Source organism: Malus sylvestris, chromosome 11 (assembly GCF_916048215.2).
Source record: "Malus sylvestris chromosome 11, drMalSylv7.2, whole genome shotgun sequence".
Classification (NCBI taxonomy): Eukaryota; Viridiplantae; Streptophyta; class Magnoliopsida; order Rosales; family Rosaceae; genus Malus; species Malus sylvestris.
This window is the reverse complement of record NC_062270.1, coordinates 17,083,875-17,099,065: the sequence shown is the minus strand read 5'-3', so window position 1 is coordinate 17,099,065 and position 15,191 is coordinate 17,083,875. Positions and strand designations below refer to the sequence as shown.

Below are 15,191 nucleotides of genomic sequence, written 5' to 3'. Positions count from 1 at the left end.
GATTCTCCCACGCGCAGCTCACATCCCTGAAGCTGTCAGCAGCTAAATATGAATGCCCATAACTCACCTGCCCTTGGCAAGGAATTAAAGATAAGGATTAATTACCGAAATCCTATCTTTAATACATTCCCATTTGAAAATCAACTCCAATCAAGTAAGTAATCCTAATTTAAATCAATTAGGGATAATTACTCCATTATTTGAAGATATTATTTTCTATTTAATATCTTTGGAATATTTAGAGAATATTTCTCCATTAAACACTATGGCTGGCCCTATCTTTATATATACCCCATATTCTACCAAATTTTCAGAGCTTGATGGGGATGAGTCTTAACCATATGCGGCCATGCTTGCTGCACAGGACGTGTCTCAGAGATGCAAGGTCATCCTCATCTCCCATTAACTACGTTCATGATTAGAAACTGAATACTATTGCCAGCCTGAATAGGTTATGGTTGATTTGCTAGCAAATGATATAGTTTAATCAGTAAGATGAGTTGACTTTCAATTCTTAAGAGGAACTTAGAATTACTGCTCTTCATATTAAGCTCCGTGCCACTGGAGGCAACAAAACCAAGACTCCTGGTCCTGGTCTTCACTCTCCACTACGGGCCCATGCTCGATCTGGAATGAGGATTGGCCGGACCGATAAGCCCTTTTATTTCTAAAAGAATGTTTAAGATCACTATTGCACGACATTTGCATGAAAAAGAGTGCAACCTATCCTCGTCATCGTTTTAGCCTAGGAGATTTGGCAGGGGTTTCTGTTGTGAGATATAGTAATGTACCGACTGAACCTAGAACGATTTAACTTTGTATGCCAATCCTTTTATCAGTGGTGGTCTTGAATCATTCTTGCTTCTTCTTTTCCAGAGGATGCGACTCCAATTCCCACTGACAGCACCAGAAGAAAGGGTGGCAGAAGAGGTAGAAGACTGTAAGCGACTTGCATATGTTTCTTCTCCGGCGATTTTATACATAAACCTTGGGGGCGGATGTAGTTTATGGCAGTGTTAGCATTGAAGAACTAGAATGTTATGTAGTTTTTGTCCTCGCTAACTGAGCTTTACGTTCGAAGAAAAAAAAAACCGAGCTTTACGTTAAGAATATGTATTTACAGACGGGTACGATTTTATATGCTGCCTTTTCTTTTTGGTTTGTTTTATAGGCTTAGAGCATAATTCTGTTTTACTTGCCATCTCGGATGAGTTTATTTCTCTGTACTGTTTAACTTTAGGACGTTTGGCATTAAGGAAAAACAATGGAAAAGAAAGTGAATATTTTAGTTGGTTGACCATAATCATTTGTAGGAACATGCCCTTTGAATACATTAAGGGTAAATTATTCGAACAGAATTAGAAGAAAAAAAAGGATAGAAAATTGCTTGAGCAGAACATTGAACTTCTGGTTAACAATTCTGTCCTCATGGCTTGGGTGCAAGTCCAGCCTTGAGCTTTTGAATGGTGGCAACATCCGTCTTGAAGGAGATAGCCAAGACATTGTCATCAACGCCGGTGGCAAATAAGGTGTTAGGTATTGATACAGTTCCTGCATTTGCACTTCCAAAGGCAGAAACTGCCAGAGCTGGGAATTGTGGATCAGCATTGTACTGAAAGTGTGCTAGTCCCTTGGGAAATACAAAAAGATCACCTACTTGAAGGGTCTGTGTAAAGAGTTTGTTTTTGGTGTCAACAAAACCGACTTCGAGGGTACCGTCAATAAGGAAAAGGAGTTCAGCGGCGCGAGGATGAGTGTGTGGTGGATTGGTACTATTAGATGGGAATTCGAGGACGGCGTATGAAACACTCTGGCCATTGAGAGCAGGGAACTCAGCCATGGTTGCCTTTAATATCTTGAAAGCCGTGGGAGGGCCGCCCCCAACAAGAGCGCGAAATGCGGTGTATGTGAAGAAGTTGCCATCTACTGTTCCGTTTGGAGGAGCAATGAAGTCGGTAATAATATCCGGGTCTCCGGCCATGGCCATTTGGACAAATGCGATTGAAGAAATTAGTAGTGAAAAGAATTTGAGAGCTGCCATAGTTGGAAACTTGATTAAATTGTAGAAATATTCAATATTGTGTTATTAATGTTTGGTTGTCGGATGAGATGGTTGGCCACAAGGGCAAAATTTATAAGGTTCAGGGTTGAATGAACCCTAAAGAAAACGTGGTGATAGGGTTTGTCCTGTTGCTGCAGGCCTTTCTGATTTCAAAATTGGAGATGAAGGTTACAATGTTTCTTCTTGTAATCGAAGTTCTACAGATGTTTCTTTGTCATTTTATGGACAAGATCATGCCTAAACATATTACAAATTTTGCTCATTTCATCGCCAATAAATATTAAATTCCTAGTGCATGCTCAAATTTGACAACTAAACCCGATCAAGTTAACTTTTTTGAAGGGATCTTACCTTAACGTTTGAAAGCAAAATGCCAGAGAAACAAGTCAAACACCTTAGCCAAAAATTCTAAATCAAGCATTTTATACTGTTGTTTGTGCCCAACGAGAAACAACTTTTTAAAAACCAAGAAGAATATAGAGATAAAAAATGACTTGTGCACACCTTTTTTTTTATTTTTTTATGCACGCTCTTGTCCAAGGTTGGTTGCACTAATATCGCTTAAGGTTTATCGAGTTTTCAAAATCCCCACACATTTGAGACATTACACTAATACCCTTTAGGTTTAATTCATTTTCACATAACTCATTCAGTCAAATTGTGCTAATAAATTGACAACTTTACCCTTATAACTAATTAATCAAATAATAAAAAAAATATTAGTAAAATGAAATATTAAAAATAAATAAACACTAACTGCTCCACTAACAAAGTTAGCACAAATTTAGTTTGGTTAAACAGGTTTGGATTGGCAGCCGATGGACTATTACAATTTGGTTAAACAGAATTTTCCAAAGGTAAATGGTGAAGGTGATCATTTGGCTAAACACCAGAGTCATAGAATTAGCTCATCTAAGGAGTCTTGGTTAAACAACAATTTCTCCTTTTTTGGCTGGTTATTTATCCTAAGTCTCTGCCGGTGAAGAATTTTTTATTCTTTTGTCGAACGACATCATTGCATTAGCTTTCTAGGTGAAGTGGAGTGTTCTATAATCGGATATTATGTGACATTCATAGCTCGACATACCAACGGCCAAACCACTTTTACTATAAAGACACTGATCTCATTTGAGTATCTTTATCTCTACAATCTAATTCTAGTGTGAGGGACCTATATTCTCACTAAAATAGTTGAGGTTGCCGAACCTAGTGCAAGGGCCTAGAACTTCGTTGCAAGTTACACAACCTTGTCTTTAGGTTATAGAATCCAAGGCCGAAAGTGTTGCTTCCTCGACCAAGGTCACATGATTCCGGAGTCGGAAACACATTCCATCATACCACCACATTCAAAAGTATTTGCTCGGCTAAGATGGGTAGCAAGTTGACATGTCGACAGCAATCAACCATCTAAGGATATGGTTGACTCATTAAGTTACTCGACTTACGTGCGTCGTACATTGTGTAATTTTTATGGTCAACAGATTTATAGAAGCACTCAAGTACTAACTATATATATACATAATATATATATATATAAAGTCAAGATTTCATATAAAGTCATGAATACGATAGTACCACTAGTAGAAAAAACAGCTAGTGTGACAAACAATATTTCGTCGCACAAGACGTACTTGGGCGACAGAAAAAAACTTTGTTGTGTAAAGTAGAAATGATAGGGAAAAAAAAATTGCACGACGAATACTTGTTGTCATCGCATAAAGTCAGAAAGAAAATGCAGGGTAATTTTTTTTGGTGCGAAAAACTTGCGCGACAAAAATGGGGCATTTGCACGACCAACATAATATTTTTTTGTAGTAACTAATGAACAATTATTTTTGTTAAAACGTAATATTTTCTATATTACTAATTTATTGTTACTGGCATTAATGTAGGTTCATTGGGATGTTGATGAAATTGATGAGAAGCAACGGATTTATGTGGATGGGCTTTTCAAGCAGAGTTTTCGACAGTGGAAGTTTGATGTGTTGCGGGCGAGGGAAGATTGAAGTTGAGGAGGCTTGCTTCTTTTTTTTTTAATAAGATTTTGTGTACTTTATATTTAATTTCATTAATAAATTTATGTTATGTGGATGAGTATTAATATTTACATTAATTATAATTTCTATTTGGGATAGGAAATTAGTTTTGTTAATTAATTTAATGTTTAATTAGGCTTGAGTTTTTTATTTATAATAAAACAAAAATTTACAATACATACAAATAAAATATAAAAACATAAAAATAAAAAATAAAAAATAAAAAAATATACATTGCGCGACGATACATGTTTTTGTCACGCAATTTGTTGAAAAGAATAAATTGTAAAGTAAAACAAATAAAATAAAAGAATGGTAAACTTGGGCAACGAATGTTTCTTTTTTTGTCGCGCAAATAACATTTGCGCAACAAAGACCATGTTAGTCGCTAAAAGGATATTTGCGCAATGAAGACCTTGTTAGTCGCGCAAAATAAAAAATGAACCTTTTTATTTGGATTCAGCCATGTGCAGAGGCAAACTGCAAAAAAATTGCAAATTGTGCCTTTGCTCTCATCCCTGTGATTGTGCTTAATCCGACATCCGTCATTTCCATTTTCTCTCAATTTCATCATCTAATACTTTCTCCATCTTCTTCTCTAGGTTGATCGAGCTATCTCAGCGTGTCTGGTAAGCATTTTTTGTTGTTAGGGTAAAAGTATTAATGTAAATTCATACTAACGCCATTAATTTCGTTGTCTATAGGGATATTGTGTGTGATTAGCGATATGTGGAGAACGATTGAGAAGTTATTTTCTTCGTTTAATTTTTTAAAAAACATAAAATTAATTAAATTATGGTGAACTTAGTTTGTTATGTTTATATTGTGTTGTGAAATTATATTTATATTAAGTTGTTAAATTTGTATGTGACGTACAAATATGTGTTGTACGGAGTTAATTGAAATTAACTTCGTACTTGTTTTTTTTTATTTTTATTAAAACTTAGTTTCCCATTTGAGGATTGGTTGGATTTTGCGCATGGATGCGAAAGCATGACTGTGGTCCAATTAATTCTTGAATTGTCCCATTATTTGGATAGTTTGGGAATGCACAGTTATGACACGTAGTTTATGGTTGAAGCATTAGGTTTCGGTTGTGGACATTTTGGTGTCATCTCTGTACGTTCTTCGAGTGGTACATAGGTATTTTATATCTACGTCGTACACCTGAAAAACTGTATTGAGATGATGCCGAAATTCATCCACGTCAAAATCTAATGTATTGTAGCGGTAAATTACGTGACATGACTATGCATTCCTGAATGGGATAAGGCCCTTGCCGGAGGTATAAGGTGACATTATCATTTTGTATGAAGTTGTTGTGATTGTTATATTATTATTGTGGTTCCAGGAATTATGGACAGGATGTGGATACAGAACCTGAATAGATGTGCGGACAAATACTTGGATGGAGTCGAGGATTTTATTGACTTTGCACGTACACACAACACGGGTGCAACTAGAAACTGGTGTCCTTGTAGGAGATGTAACAACACGTTAAAGGAAACAATTGAAAATGTTCGATTTCATTTAGTAAGGAATGGAATGATTGAGACATATAATACTTGAAACCATCATGGGGAACAATTAGACAATGCTTCGTCTTCAAACGCCACAAGAGTGGTCAATCTTGAACCTATTGTGGATCCTAATGAACAAGTCATGGATATTATAAATGATGCTTTTTCATTTGTATCAACAAACACCAATCAGGAAGGGAAAAATGACGTGCCTACACCAATGGACAGTGCAAAGTTCGAACAATATGAAAATTAAAAAATGCCAACCAAGAGTTATACCCGGGGTGCGAGAGCTTTTCTATCCCCACGGCCATTGTGGAACAAATGCACGGAAGAATAAAGTATTGTATGTCGAACCAGTGTTTCGATTACTTTTTTGGGGTTTTCAAGAGAATGCTTCCGAAGGACAATTGTTTGCCGAAAGACCATAGACATGCGCAAAAGGTGTTGAATGGTCTTAGTTTGGGTTATGAAAAAATTCACGCTTGCAAAATCAATTGTATTTTATTCTACAAAGAGAATAAAGCATTGAATAAATGTTGTATGCAATGAGTCTAGGTTCAAAATGATATCTCATAATAGAATGACTAAGATCCCACAAAAAGTCATGTGTTATATGCCCTTGAAATCTAGGTTGCAGCAATTGTATATGTCAACGCATACTACCCCAGACATGAGATGGCATAAGGAAAAATGGGTAGACGATAATGTGATGAGGCATCCTGCAGATGGGGAGGCATAGAAAGAGTTCCATCAAACGTACCCCGAGTTTGCTACTGATCCCCAGAATGTTAGATTATGACTTGCCACCGATGGATTCAATCCATTCAGGGTTCTAAACCAACACCAAAACACTTGGCTGATTTTCGTATTCATATATAATTTGCCGCCTTGGAAATGCATGAAAAAAGAATACATGATGATGACTTTTTTTATAACTAAGGATCCTAGCAAGTCAATCAATGTTTACATAAGGCCGTTAGTTGATGAGCTAAAGGATTTATGGACAAACAGTGTGCACACGTACGATAAGTCCACTGGCAAGATGTTCACTTTGCAGGCAGCAGTTATGTGGACTATGAATGATTTTGCCGCATATGCAATGGTTTTCGGGTTGAGCACTAAGGGTTATATGGCCTGCCTTGTATACACGGATGATGTAATATCTGGTTGGCATGCTGGAAAAGTTTGTTACCTTGGTCATCGAAGATGGTTGCCTTGGGACCACGAGTGGTAGGAAAAGGATAAAGAGTTTGTCAGGAACACAGAGCATCGCCTCAGACCTAGAGCTTAATCGTTTGGATATTGCTCCATTCAAGAAAACAATGAGTTGGACCAGACCTTCTACACATATGAACTGAACGCACAAGCTTATGTTTTCTTTGCTCCCGTATTGGTCGAAACTAAAATTAAGACACAACCTCGATTTTATGCAAGCTGAGAAAAATGTCTTTGACACATTAGTGGGCACGATTCTAGATATCGAGGGAAAGACAAAGGACACGATCAAAGCTCGTCTTAATTTGGAAAAAATGGGCATATGGAGGGATTTATGGATGAATAGGGACAGTGATAAAGTCAAAATGGATCTTGCATTTTTTTTTCCATGAAACCGAATGACAAAGAGCCATGACTACCATGTGTTTATGCAACGCTTATTTCCTATGGGTATTTGACACCTATTGCTGGAAAATATAGTGAAGCCAATCATGTTGTTGTCCAGATTTTTTTTCCCAACTAACGGCAAGAACGTTGCGAAAGATGGATGTTAATTAGGTTTGCCATGACATTGTCCAAGTCCTATGCAAGTTTGAGATGATATTCCCTCCAGCTTTCTTCACAAGTATGATCCACGTGATTGTTCACTTGCTTGAAGAGGCATTGCTTACTGGTCCTGTCAACGATCGTTGGATCCAATAAAAAGGTATATAATCCTCATCATTTGTTTATGTATCATTAGCCCATGCTTACTAATTTGTATCATATCGTTTTATTTTGGTAGGCTTCTCGGGGAGCTAAAAAAAAGTGTACGCAATAGGGCGAAACCCAAAGGATCAATTATAGGGCTTGGGTTCAATATGAGTCGCTTACTTTCTGTGGAATGTATTTAAAAGATGTGGAGATGACTTTCAATTTTTTGTTTGCGCAATAATGACGAGGGTGTGAGAAAGGAGAAACTTTATGTTTTTGCCTAAAGCGCACGACCCTTTGGAGATTCTGTACGAGGCGAGTCGTTTTCGAAAAATTACATGAAGGTAGCGCATTGGTTCATACTGAACAATTGTGATGGGATAATGGCATACTTAGATGAGCATAAAGAGATGATGAAGCGAGAACATCCATCACATTTGTATGCCAATAAACACCGAGAATTGTTTCCACAATGGTTTCTTAAATATGTAAGTTATAAGTGTTTTTTATTTGTGATATATATTGTAGCATTTAATTTTCTGAAACTAACATGTGTATGTTTTTGTATAATATTAGGTGAATAAATTGAAAGCATCGAATTCCCCCACTTACAGTGAAGAGTTATATAAGTTGGCTTTTAACCCGATTCACGCTGAATTGTTCTCGGGTTGCCATGTTAACGACGTCAAGTTTTTGGGGACTGCACAAGATGACAAGTTGTACATGCAAAATAGCGGTGTCCATGTCCCAAGTGGAGGTGAAAGTTCGAACATTGATTTCTATGGCAAACTAACAAATGTCGTGCAATTTCTTTACAAGGACCAATACCAAGTGATCATGTTTAAGTGTCGATAGTTTGATACAAATCCAAATAGGCAAGGAAGTGTTAAACTCGACCATGGCTAACTATCTGTGAACATTAACAGAACTTGGTACGATGATGACCCTTACATTTTAGCAAACATGGTAAAACAGATCGTGTATCTAGATGACCCTAAAGCCGAGAGAGGCTGGAAAGTGGTTCAGAAGATGGATCAGAGGAACGTGTATACTATACCAGAACAAGACCCAACTGATGATGACGTCGACAACGTCGCTGACCAACGTTTAGAATCTTCAATGGAAAATGATGCGGAAACACTTTGAGATACAAATCTTATCCAATAACCGTTTCAGATACAAGGAATGTCTTTAATCGAAATACCGATTCAGTCAATTACAATTGACCTTGGTGCTCTTCCGTGATACGATGATGCAATGGGCCCCGAACGACAACGATGACGTACCTATCGAGGAGGAGGATTAGGAGACCAAAAGTCATGATAGTGAAGTGATGAGTAGATTTTATATTATATATTTTACCTTAATCTTAGTTTATTTTGGTAAATATTTTGAAAGAATTTTGATACTTTGAATTGTATTTTCAATATAGGACTTTCGACTTCCTCTGGAGCAAAACAGGACCAAATGGACGAATTTTGGAGTAATTCCAGTTGGAGGACGTTCGTGAGTCACTTAGCTTGATCATATCAAAATTTGGGATTTGTCCACCAAGCGGTTATTTTCTGGCAATGAAATAAAGAAGCAGTGCGCAGTGCTGGAAAATGACGTTTTTAGGCTTAAATTGCGTTTTTGGAGCCCAAGATGACCTCGGATGGGTTCGTGACCTTCTGGAAAAGTGTTCAGAATATTCCAAACATTAAATTCAGCTATATTGGGCCAGTTTTGGAGCAGTTTATGGGTCCAAAACGTGGCTGTTCAGATTTTAGGCGAATTTTACCATTTAATTTAGGGTTATGTTTCCTATTTTATGGGAATTAATTTTAGTTTCCTAGGGTTTGTGTGGAGGCTGAGCAGATATATTGCTTGGCCATCTACCATATTTCTTTACGGTTTCTTTTATGCAATTTTGGAGACAGAGAGAATTGTTAGGGTTTTGGAGACTTTTTACTTGAAGGTGCTTTCAATTCTTTTCTTGAATATATTTTCTATGATTTCAATTATGAATATGCGGAACTAATTTCTTTTGCTAGGGCGAAACCTTGAGCCTTAGCATGAATATGTGATTTTTATTTAATTGCTTATGATTGATTGCATGCATACGTTGAATTGTTAATCACCGGGATAAAAACTATCTAATTGTCTTAATGCCTGATCACCATTAGGATCTTTAGAAAAGTAATTTGATGCAATTTTGGTCGGAAGGTTCCTTGAAATTGACGCTGGCTTCTTGTGATTAATAATTGTAATTTCACTTAGGATGAATATCACGTCTTAAGGATTGCATGGTTTTTCAAAGGATTTTCATAAAGCATAATGAGTCTTTCATGTTCAGATTTGATCCGAACGTCCGGACGGGTTGCATGTTAGATATACGTTCTATGTTGGAGGTTCCAAGTAGAATATGAATTAGGAAAATCTAACCTTCAAAGTGGCATGTATAGATCATAAGTAATGGGTAAAAATTCATAGGATTGCTAGGCGATGGTGGAACCCTAGTGCTTTCTTAATTTTATACTCCCAAAACTGTTTTCTTTTCTCTCTAGCTCTAATAGTGCAGATTGTTTATTTTAATTCATTAATTTCGTTTTTATTTTAATTAGGTTATAAAATCAATCACTTCAATTTCTACTTTACAATAATTAAATTGAATCTGATTAGTTTCGAATTATTTAATAGTCCATGTGGAGACGACCTTGCTAGATCCGTTTATACTACAATAACCTTGTGATTCTTGCAAGTAAAATAGGAGATTTAAGCCCGTTCACATGAGTAGTAAAAATCCTATCATGAAAATAACAAAAGTTATTACAGTTTGGATGATGAATAATGCAATTTATTTTTTACTTGCTATGTAAAACATATTAAATGATTTTTTTTGTAATTTATTTATCTTATGTTATAAAAAAATTGTTTATGTTTTTTTTGAAAATATAAGTTCAAACATAAATTTTCAGCTCCTAGAGCGACGACCAAGAACCCTTCATCGCACAACTATTATTTGCGCGACGATTAGTTTCTGTTTTGTCGCTAAAGGAGTTGAAAATTTTGACTTTTTGGCGTGCATGAAAATTATTTCGTTAAAATTTGAATCTTTTGCTCGACGAATATCATATATTTGTCGCGCAAGAAAGTCAGGATTAAACTGAAATTGCACACACTTTTCCCCTCACCTCTTCGTCTTTGGTAAACTCCCTCCGACACACCCTCCCTCTATGTCACCCTCTCCCCCTCTCGCCTCCTCGCAGTCTCTCTTCCTCCTCCGACACACCTTTACCCTACCTTTCTGCCTCTCACCCTCACCCCACTTCTCGACCTCTCACCCTCACCCTACCTCTCGGCCTCTCACCCTCTCCCCTTCTCCCCCTCTAGTTGCTAACATGGTAAATATTTCCAATTTTATTAATTTATTTCAATTTTCGTTTGGGGAATTAGGGGTTCCAATTTATAGACCATTAGGTTAGAGAATTAGGGTTTCCAATTTTTCAGATTTTAGGGTTTACAATTTGTGGATTAGAGTTTACAATTTGGGGATTAGTGTTTACAATTTTTCAGATTTTAGGGTTTACAATTTGGGGATTAGGGTTTACAATTTCGGGATTAGGGATTACAATTTTTCATATTTTAGGGGATTTGGTGGTCCTATCAATCCCACCCAATCCACATAATTTTGTTACATGGGTGAAGAATTATGGGATTAATTAGTTAAATTATGAACTGTGCGTTGTGAATTTACGGATTAATTAGTTGATTTTTGGGTACTTTGATATGAAGGCACAATTTACTGGAATCTATTGGTACTGTATGGATTAATTAGTTGATTTTATGTTGGATGAGCAAGTTTGGTGGATTTGTTTTTTGATTTGGATTGATGTTGATGTTGTTTGTTAATATGTGTGTATATATACATGTTTATTATATAAGGCAGGTAGAGAATGTGGGTTTATTAGGACAAACAATGACCTTGTATTGACTTACCTGAGTTTAGTCTATAATTTATCGAAGAGAAATTTTGTTGGATTGCATATGAAAGTGATAGATATGGCGTGGTTATGCTTCCTCAAATTTGTAAGCTTTTGGGACTTTATTAAATATGTCAGTGATATTATTTGGGAATGTTTTTGTTTCTCCTTAAATGAAATGCATATAGGTAAGTGTTCCTCCTTTAATGAAATGCATATAGGTCAAGATGCTTTTATGGGGTTGGTGTGAGTGACATGCCACTGAATTAGGCATGTTGAAGGATATGTTTGTGTTTATATTTCGAGGCCTACATAAGGCAGTTGTTGCCCAAGTGAATTAGCTCTAAGTACCATATATATTTTTGTTTTCTTGTTGTTTAATCGAATGGGGAAATGCATATAGGTAAGTGCATTGGTTTTTTGTTTCTCCTTTAATGAAATGCATATAGGTCAAGATGATTATATGGGGTTGGTGTGAGTGATCTGCCACAGAATTAGGCATGTTGAAGGATATGTTTGTGTTTATGCTTCGAGGCCTACATAAGACAGCTGCTGCTCAAGTCAATTGGCTCTATGTACCGTATATATTTTTGTTTTCTTATTGTTTAATTGAATGGGGAAATGCATATAGGTAAGTGAATTGGTTTTTTGTTTCTCCTTTAATGAAATGCATATAAGTAAGTGGATTGCCTTTTGGTTTCTCCTTGAATGAAATGCATATAGGTCTAGCAGCTTTTATGGTTTAGTTGTCTGTTTTATGTTTAACGGTATATATATGGTTCAAATGCTTGATTTAGTTATCCATGGGGTTGGTGTGAGTGATATGCCATATAATTTGGCATGTGATGGGATTTATGTATACTTACCGAATTTTTTTTCTTCTAATTGTGCATATGTCAAACCTTATTAGAAGTCATAAGGCGGCGTAAGGCGATGACGACTACATCCTGTTCACCTCCCCTGGTTCATCCGTCAGCTGCCACTGCTCTAGCCTAAATAAACCACTTGCCGGTTGGTCCTGGGGGTCTCTCAGGTGCCGGCGTCATCAGCCTCATCAGTGACGCTACCTGTTAGCGCCAGGCGTGGTCACCGCCACCTTTGCATGCCCGACACACCATCAACATCCACTACTGATGCCTTGAGGTCACAACAAGGTAAAGTTTAATAACGCCCTGCACGTTGATAACTGTTTTTTTTTCCTATAGTACCTTGGTGATTTCTCCATATAGATTGTTCTATGTGATATTGGATTGCCTAATGATGCTAAGAGGGTGGTCATTATTTCTTTGTAGAGAACAACGTGTCTCTAATAATGTTTGTCCAATTTTTCTGCTTAATTCCGAGTTTTACTAGCTTAATTTTGTTAAAAATTTTTAGCTCCAACTACTCTAAGTTCGATCTTTAGTTATTTAGGTAAGTAAAAAGAAAATGTGTAAAGCGGATGTATCATTGTGCTTTTCAAATGCATATGCTTCCATGAACTAAAAGTAATTGTTGTTTACTTATGCAAATCACGGAGTTGGATTGTATTTACATTTTGTAACAATGCATACAATGTTGGCAAAAGTACAAACCTTATAAGGAATACCAAATATGAAATATGATAAGAATTTGGTTAACTTAGTTTTGTTATTTTAGGTTCAGTATGTTAAGTTATGTCATTTAAGGATTAAACAGTTATTATATATATTGTTTATTGATGTCATCGTTATGAACCTATTATTAAACAGTTGTGATCATTTAGTTGGATACATATATTGTTTATGTTAGTTTTAGGGTTTTGGGATATGTTTTAATTATAAGGAGGTTATGCCGAAATTTTAGTAGGTTTTATTATTAGTTTTGGGAAAACATTAATTTTATATTTCTTTGTAGCCAAGAAAAACACATGGGGAACTTGTCGCCAGTTGAAGACGACGAAGATCACCTGGGTGACCAACAGACATATCACTATCAGATACAACGACCGGCATCGGGCTACACCAACGGTAGAGCAACATAGCGCATTGGCCCACAACATTGGTCACATCGTTCGGATCTATTGCCCTATGCAATGGAAGTATTGGAAGGTGATGCCAGATGAGGTGAGGACAAAGGTTAGCGCACAGTTATCGGTGAGTATCCTACCTTTTAATTGTTTTTCCTTCAAATTTTATATATTTATGTTACTTAATGTATGTAATTAATTTGTTACATTGTAGACAAACTACAATTTCGAGGACATCAACGACGATATGTTGGTGTACGTCAACGGGCTCTTCTCTGAATGGTACAAGCAGTGGAAGAGCGACTTGCACCAATATTTTGAGACATTTAATGATCCGCAAGTTGCTCTTGAGGAGGGTTGCCCAATGAAGTTTGAGGGTTGGGAGGATAATTGGGCATGGCTCTGCAGTTATTTTCATGAGCCCCGCTATGTGGTATTTCTTTTGTATTAAGTTTAAAATTATTATACGTTTCTTACTAATGTTTATTTATTTTTTTATATTTCATTTAAATTTGAACTAATATGTTTATTTTTTGTATAACGGAAGAAGGTGAAAGCCAACAAGAGCAATAGGGAGAAGAAGACTTTTCCCCACCATTTCGGTTCGAAGCCCTTCTCATATAAGATAGAGGCGCGACAGCGGGTAATAATAAAGTTTTTCATATTCAATTTTTAATATGTCATTACTATTATTTTTTTTTCGTACTAACATTTTTCTTCTCTTGTTCTATTCAAGAGGGTTCAAAATTCTCAGAGATTGATGTCTTTAACGACGTTTACGTTCGACCTAGGGATTAGTTGGTCGAGTCCCTTCATGTAAGTATTCTTCAATTTTAATTATTATTTTACACATTCAAGTTTCATGGTTATTATATGAATGTTATAATTAATATTTGATGTTATATTACACAGGTGACAATGATGGAGAAGAGGCAGTTGGTTCTTCATGAGTTCGCCTCCCAGCTTCCTCCCGAGACTCTACTCGAGTTTGTAGATCCCCAGAGGATGCGGGGTTTCAGATCCTTATGGAGACCTTGGATCAAACTCTCGGGCTGAGGCTGGAGACATATTGTAGGGGAATGGGGAATGCTCGGCGGCGGGAACCTAGAGCCTCTTCATCGTTGTAATTAAAGAGTTAGGTGACAACTTTGTACAGGCCTTCAGTCAGTCCGACATTCGTCTCTTGGATCTTCGTCCCCCGTCGACTTCTGAGCCCCTCCAACCCGAGCATGCCCACACCTCTGCCCCTTCGACCTCTGAGCCTGTCGACAACCTCGTGACCTTCCAACCACCTCCGCATGATGACCACGTAGATTACGCCGCATTATTTTCTTAGTTTTTTACTTCCTTACTTTTTAAACATTTTTCTTGTACATAGTACATACATTTATATTAATTTAAATATATTAGTTTTCTCTTCATTACATTTTTTAATTGCAATTCAATTTTATTACAAAAAAATGCAATTTATTTTTATTACAAAATTAAAAAAACAGAATGTAAAATTAAATTTAAAAAAATATAGTTTTATTTTTGCGCGATGAAAACCTGCATCTCGCAAAACTCAAGCGACAAATTAGGTTTCATCGCGCAATAATAAATTGTCGTCGCGCAAAGTTTATAGAGACGAATAATAGTCGCCCCATGTATGTATCCTAGTATTTTGTGCGAAGAAAACATTCGTTCCTAAAAATTGTGTGTGACAAAAGGTAA

At 36.5% G+C, this 15,191-nt stretch overlaps 2 protein-coding genes across 2 annotated transcripts; one reads left to right on the top strand and one right to left on the bottom strand.

The window, feature by feature from the left end:
* Positions 1 to 1,426: 1,426 nt before the first annotated feature.
* Positions 1,427 to 2,041, bottom strand: LOC126589636 (putative germin-like protein 9-2). Its single transcript, XM_050254997.1, has one exon. The coding sequence runs from the start codon at positions 2,039 to 2,041 to the stop codon at positions 1,427 to 1,429; it is 615 nt and encodes a 204-aa protein (XP_050110954.1).
* An 8,660-nt stretch (positions 2,042 to 10,701) lies between these two features.
* On the top strand, positions 10,702 to 14,899 carry LOC126589633 (uncharacterized). Its single transcript, XM_050254993.1, has 7 exons — positions 10,702 to 10,912; positions 12,402 to 12,645; positions 13,367 to 13,605; positions 13,693 to 13,911; positions 14,026 to 14,121; positions 14,215 to 14,294; positions 14,391 to 14,899. Exons 2-7 carry the CDS (start codon positions 12,594 to 12,596, stop codon positions 14,392 to 14,394), a joined length of 690 nt encoding a protein of 229 aa, XP_050110950.1. The 5' UTR covers positions 10,702 to 10,912; positions 12,402 to 12,593; the 3' UTR covers positions 14,395 to 14,899.
* Positions 14,900 to 15,191: the final 292 nt, after the last annotated feature.